At 30.2% G+C, this 6,976-nt stretch overlaps 1 protein-coding gene across 2 annotated transcripts in view; it reads left to right on the plus strand.

The window, feature by feature from the left end:
* Nucleotides 1-6,355, plus strand: part of pds5 (cohesin associated factor B pds5) — an 86,652-nt gene extending 80,297 nt beyond the window's left edge. The window contains exon 26 of one of the 2 annotated variants that reach the window (XM_014424380.3): nt 5,894-6,355. In XM_014424380.3, coding sequence (XP_014279866.1) covers nt 5,894-5,953 — 60 coding nt within the window. In that variant the 3' untranslated portion in view covers nt 5,954-6,355. The remainder of the gene's footprint in view (nt 1-5,893) is intronic. The other variant, XM_014424379.3, reaches the window with a different exon arrangement.
* The last annotated feature ends 621 nt before the right edge of the window (nt 6,356-6,976 follow it).

The raw sequence follows: 6,976 nt of genomic DNA on the forward strand, positions 1-6,976 counted from the left end.
AAAACCCTTTATACATCAAAATATACTATTTACTAAAAAAGAGCATATTACAATATATATACATATACATATACAATAGGAAAAGGTAGAATATGGAGAATGAGAAGAGAATAATGTAACAAATATGAGAACGAGAAAGGAGACTTACGTTATGGTGTAGAAGGTAGGCCTGCAACTGATTGATGTATGAGTTTTTTGAAAAGACCATTATGACACGAAAGTTGATATGAAATACCAATGATAAAAAGGTCAAGTTATAGTTTAAAAGAAAAAACATAAAACCAGTGATATGTAAAAATACGGAGCCCAAAGGTCAAAAAATTGTGAATACAAATTAATAAGAATAAAATATATTTTTATACAAACAATAAAATTGAAAATAGATAATGATTGATACAAGAAAATAAATTATGGGTGCTTTAATAAGTTAACTATTTGGGAATAGGCTAGGGATAGGTTTTGTTTATCTGTTTTGTGATTGACTGGGGAAGCTTCTAATTGTATAAAAATGCTTTCGGATATTAATCGTTTGTCGTGGTTAGGGACAGAAGCTAGTATGGTGGTATTGTCAAAATCAAAAGTGTGTTTCAGTATTAAGCTATGTTCAGATAATTTAGAAGCCATGAAGTTACGAGAGGAGACGGAATATTTGTGCTGGGTTATGCGGTCTTTAAGTAAATTTTTCGTTTCGCCAATGTAGAATGCATTGCAATTAGAAGTGGAACAAGGGATACGGTACACAACCTGGGAACGGTATTGAGAAGGAATTGAATCTTTAAAATTGGTGTAAATAAAAGACAGTTTGTTATGGGCTTTGAGGGCTAGACGGAGGTTAGGGATGGAGGAACATAATTGTTTTTGAATGTTGTCTGTAAGAAAGGGGATATAAGGTAATGATCTGTATAGGGGGATGGAAAAAGATTGCAGAGAATTTTGTGTAGATGGGGTACGGTTTTTATAATTGTAAAAGAGTTTGTCGATGATGTTTGGAGGTAAGTTGTTGTTTAAGAGAATTTGTTTAATGCGGAGATAGTTATTGTCATGAAATTGGGAATCCGAGAGAGAAAAACCACGATGAATAAGATTTTTGGCTGTGTTAAGTTTTTGATGGTAAGGATGTTGGGAGTGATAATTTAAAAGTCTTCCTGAGTAAGTCGGTTTTCTGTGCCAATCGGTGGATATAGTATTATTGGCATTTTTTATGATGAGGAGATCAAGAAATGGTAGCAAATTGTTTGTTTCTGATTCAACTGTAAAACGTAAGCGAGGATGGTAGGAATTGAAGGCAAATAAGATATCGGTGATTTTATTGGGATTCAATATTAAGAGAAGGTCGTCAACATATTTTTTAATAAAAATGATGTCATTAGTGAACTGTGGGGTAACGGAGTTTAGTAAATCATTAAGTACGATATTGGAAAGATCGGGGGCGGGGCTAAAGGATTACCCATAGCTAGGCCTGAAATTTGTTTAAAAAATTTACCCTGGAATGTGAGGTAGCCGGATTCGCAACAAAGTTGGAGAGACTTGAGGTAACAAGGAAGGTCTAGGGAAGTATGTGGTTCAATGGTGGACCAGTTGGATTCTACTAAAATTAGGACTTTATCTATGGGGATATTGGTAAATAAACTTTCAACGTCAAAGGAAGTGAGAATGTAGTGGTTTGGAATGGTGAGGTCTAATAATTGATCACGGAGGTGAAAAGAGTTTTGAATGTCATATGTATTGTCATGGCTAAGAGTTTGTAAAGACGGCAGTAGCTATTTACTAAGTTTAACGGCGGGGGAATAGATATTAGAAGTGATCGGACGGAGGGGGGTATTCGGTTTGTGGATTTTGGGAAGGCCATAAAAACGGGAGGCAACTGAATTATAAGAGATGAGGTTTCTGTATGTGGGATAATTAATAAATTTAGAATCTAAGAGATTTTTAAGATGTTTATTAAAAATAGTTTTTAAAGAAGGTGTAGGATCACGGGACGTAGTGGTGTATGTGGAATGATCGGATAGGAGTTGTGTCATTTTTTCATTATAGTCAGAGCGGTTCATAATGACAGTCTTGTTACCTTTGTCGGCTTTGGTGATAATAATGTCATCATGTGAACTAAGGAAGGATCGGGTGAAAGAAAGGTCTTTAAAGAAAAGGGGAGAAAATTTGGAAGAAAAGGATGGAGGGTGTTGAAGTCAATTAGAGATGGTATTGCAAATGTTGTTCTTTGCTGACCGCACCCCCCGACAAACTTCTCCAATCATTAATCTACGGTCAACTATCTATACCTCAACATTTATTTTTAATTTTTGAGGTGTTAAGAGTAGAAACTCAACAAAAATAAACGTTATTTTTGCGTGATTTATTACTATATTTCAACATTTTAGAAATATTTAATGATTTATTTGAAAATATAATTATTTATAAAGTATATGTATGTACAATTTTTACTTATTTAATTACACAATATTATTATTTAGGTATATAATTGTAATTTACCGTACAAACAAATATGTGGATGTATATTTTTTGTTTTTTATTGAATTATGTGTAAACTATTTATAATCTAAAACATCTTTTTGTGTATTGGATCATGCTCAACTACCAAGTTATTCCCCACAGTATCTTACTGAGTAGCTACTCTACTCTCCATTTACAACTACTAATATTAACCAACTAACTACTGATATTAAATCAGCTCTAAGATGGCACTAGATTTTAACATATTTACTATCTGTCTCATTGGCACCAATCTATTTTGGACTTCTGATAAAAAAAAAATTCAACTTATAACAATTCAGGTTTCGTTCAATGGCAAAGAATTTAATAACATAGAACACGTCTAATTTTGTGTTTAGAGACTATGATTTGCAGACAGCATTGATTTTTTGTTATCATTGAAGAAAACTACTGCAAAATCACTTCTAATGTTTTTTTTTTAAGCTTATGCTATTAGTAAATTCTTGGTTAATTGCTTTGAGGAGTCTGAAAAATTCAAAAATGTCAATTTTGGTATGAGAAATTAAAAAGGTGGAAGACCACGAAAGCAAAGTTGATGAGTTGAAAGTTGACTGTGGATATGTATAAATGAGAAGGTATTTGGGGGTGTGGTCAGTGAAGAACACAATAAGTAGTGTTGGCTGAGGTTGATGCTCTAACTTAACAACTCGAGGATGAATTAAATGTGACACAAGAAACCATTACAAAAGAAAGTCATTTATCCATCAAATTCGATTTTTTGATAAAAATTTCATTTATTTTGTGAATTCGAAGTATATTAAAGATCATGGGTAATTTTACCATCATTATCAATTGCAAGGCCAAATTACTATGGACTGAAGACAATGCTTAATGTTTAGTGGGATCAGAAGGGTACAATCTATTATAAGCTACTAAACCTTGGGAAGGAAACCCTTTATAAAAATTGCTACTGACATCAAATTTAAGAGAGATTGAAGAGATTTGAGTCGAGCTGTATTAAAAACTTCCAAAATATCAAAAAGGCAACTTGAAGTGATTTTGCTTTATGATAATGCACCATTACACATAACAAAACTGGTCAAGAAAACTATTGGGGTGATTTGTTAGGAAATGCTTCACATGCAGCTTACTCACCAGACTTGGCTACATCCAATTATTACTTATTTGTTTTGATGAGACGTATAATTTCTGAGCAGCCCTCATTTTACGAAAATGTACAAATACTGCTCAATGACAGGTTTTGCTCAAAAGAGATAACATTTTTTTTTTTTTGGCATGGCACCCTCAAACCATCAGAGAGATAGGAAAAATCTACTGTTAAAACTATGGGTACTGCTTAGAATCAAATATTGTTTTTTATTTTCATACAGTAGACATTAATTACTTCACCAATTTCTCTCTTCTTATCTTTAAAAATAGTTTATCCCTTACCACACCATTAAAATCTTGCAAAACTCCTGTAGACTATATTATTTCCCAGGTTTTTAAATAAAACACTCTAAGCTTTTAGGCCATACCCCCTCACTGTGCACCTGTGAAATTGTTTATCATTGTGTTCTTTGCAACTAATAATTAAAAATAAGTCTATTTTCCTTGACACAAAAGTATATATGTATCAATAATTGTGCCTAAGTAATATGTGAAATTAGTTACCATCAGTACTTACAATATTGAACAACGCTTCTCTTGAAAACAGAGGTGATATTGAAATGTAAAATAATGAAAAATTTCAATATATTACTAAATGTGTTTTAAGTTTTGAAAAATAAATTTGAATTTACAGTGTTGAAGAATTTTGTCATCAGTCAAATTCATGCCATGTATGTCAACTTTGTTGCAGCTCTTAGTATAGGTACTTAAGGAAAACTGTTTACAAATAAGCAAGTTTTGAAAAACAGATTTATAAATTGTTTTGACCTCTCATTTAATTACTTTCCAAATAAAAGACAAATTATTGAATTAATTAAAGAAATTCCTGTTTAGTGTCACATGTTTTAGCTGATTATATTATGGACAGGTAAAATAGATTCTTTCTTGAATGATGTAATTATCATTTCAGTTGATAAAAGTGTGGATATAAACACAAGGCTGACAATTATTATATTTGCATCAATAAGTAGTTTGATGATCAGTGATAACTATGCATTCTTACTTCAATGAAAGGTATTGATATTTTCCAATAAGTACTAGAGTTTACAAATTTAAAAATCGGAAAAATATTGAATTTAAAAACTATATCATTTTCCAATACCACTGATGGTGTTTCAGTTATGAGAGGAACTCAAATGTCCTCTTTTATTGTTTAATATATTAAATGTATACATTTGCAAAGTCATTTACACAACTTAAGAATGTAATGGAAAAGTTTGTACAGACTGTGAAAAAAAAAAGAGTAGCACAATCGCATTAACACACGTCTTTCAAAGTGGTTTTGGGAAAAATATAATCAAAACACTGAGATTTGATGTTACATTCTGATATAACCTAAGGATAGGTCAAGGCAAACTTCTTAACAGAACTTTAGAGTGTTTTGATGATATACAGATATTTCAAAATGAAAGTGGTCCAAATAATCTTCAGCTGAATTATAAACAATGTCATTTAAGACTGTTGTTTTTGACAGATATTATTAACCATCATTATGATTCCATCCTACCACTCCAAGGAAACAAACATTAGAATTAGAAATTAGAAATTTTTTGAGAAATGAAAGAGGTTTTAAAAAAAAAAAAATGGATATAAAAATTAATTAATACATTAATACAAAAAAAAAAAAAAAAACTTATTATTTGAAGATGGAATTTAAAAAAAAAAAAAACTCATTTTTTTCTCTGGATAATATTAAGTGTGACACAGATTTTATTGATGAAACTAATAATGTAAATATGTTTGAAAATTTCCTATCGAACTTAAACAGTGAATTTTAAAGTAGATTTGAAGGTTTTAAATATAACAGTAAAATGTTTGAATTTATAACAAAACCAGATAAAGTAGAAGAAAATATTTTAGACATGCCATACTTTAAAGTTTTATTTTTTCTATAGGTATTCCGGTAATTTTTTGCTCTTAAAACTTGAATCACAGGTCTCAGCCTAGCTACCTAAAATGTCTTCTCAAAAGGCATATTTGGATTAATTTTGGCTCACGGAAAAAAAAGGTTGCTGTAGACCAATACTGTTGGAACTGAATAATCAAGTTTTTTTTTTTTTTGTACAATCCAAGTTTATGTTCAAATTTGCCCAATAAAGTAGCTAAGATTTATAAACTTACATGAGATACAAGTCTGATATTGAGTTGTAACTTGGTTGTTTGGTGTGAATCCACCCTTAGAGGGAGGAGGTGGAGCTGCTTATTGAAATTATTATTATTTTTAAATTTATGAATACTTTAGATAATTTAATAATATATATATTTTTTGTTGTAGTCTGATGGAGAAAGTTCAGAGCCCGATGTAAAGAAGTTACGATATAAAGAAGAATCTTAATTTTGTATATAGTTTCTCAATAACCAAAATCGATTCCATTCGCGCTGTTTAGACATTGTATATTTTTGTAAAAGGAGTTTGTTGAGATAGGTTGTACATCGTTGTTACAACCGTTTCCTATGCGTTAATATATAAACTTACAAGTCTGCATAATTTTTCCTTTATTTTTACAAATATTTATAAACTATGTTTAGGTTTGTAATGCATTTAGTTGTTTGAGGTCATGGTGTCTGCCAGGATTTGACTATTGTTTCAAATGAATATTGTTTCAAACAATGTTATTTAAATGCTGCTATCTTTGAAATGAAAATAAATTTTTGTAATTTATCTATTTCTGTTCCAATTTTCTTTATAATATGTCTGAGCATAAAAGTGTAAGATCATGAAATATTTTATCAGTTATATTTAATATTGTTACACCTATACCATTATAAGTAATTATATGACTGATTAAACACAGGAAGGAAGTTAGTTTTGAAGAAATCTTTTAGCTTCTTCTTCTGTAAGATGAGGAAAGTCTTGAATTTCATAATTATAAAATAGTTTTAATTAATACTGAAAACTGTAGATATTGAAATGTTTATTAATTATTGACATCTAAATTGGTAGATAGTAACTATAACTGAAAGCCCTGATATGTATAGCTTATTTTTATTTTCCACTTAAATATTGTGAATTTTACTTTGTTGGGAAAGGAAGCTGTAGATAAAAAAAAAAAAAAAAAAAAACGCATTGAAAGGTTATAACTGGTGTTTGTTAATATAATTTAACTTCATTATATGCAATGTTATGGATCTCTGTTGTTAATGTAATGAAGTTTAACTTCAGTAAATTTAAAAGTGAACGAATTAGTTTTATCACTGTTAAAATAATGTAATGGTCTGATTAATTGATAGAACAAGCACCTGCACAATCGCCAGTTTTCTGTCTTATGGCAGGACATTACTGCACTTTTTATCATTAACAAAGCCTGTGGAAGTCTTTGTAAGACTCAACATCGTATCATATTTGTATTTTGTATGA

This window comes from Halyomorpha halys, unplaced genomic scaffold (assembly GCF_000696795.3).
Source record: "Halyomorpha halys isolate HHAL.00 unplaced genomic scaffold, Hhal_1.1 Scaffold468.1, whole genome shotgun sequence".
Lineage (NCBI taxonomy): Eukaryota > Metazoa > Arthropoda > Insecta > Hemiptera > Pentatomidae > Halyomorpha > Halyomorpha halys.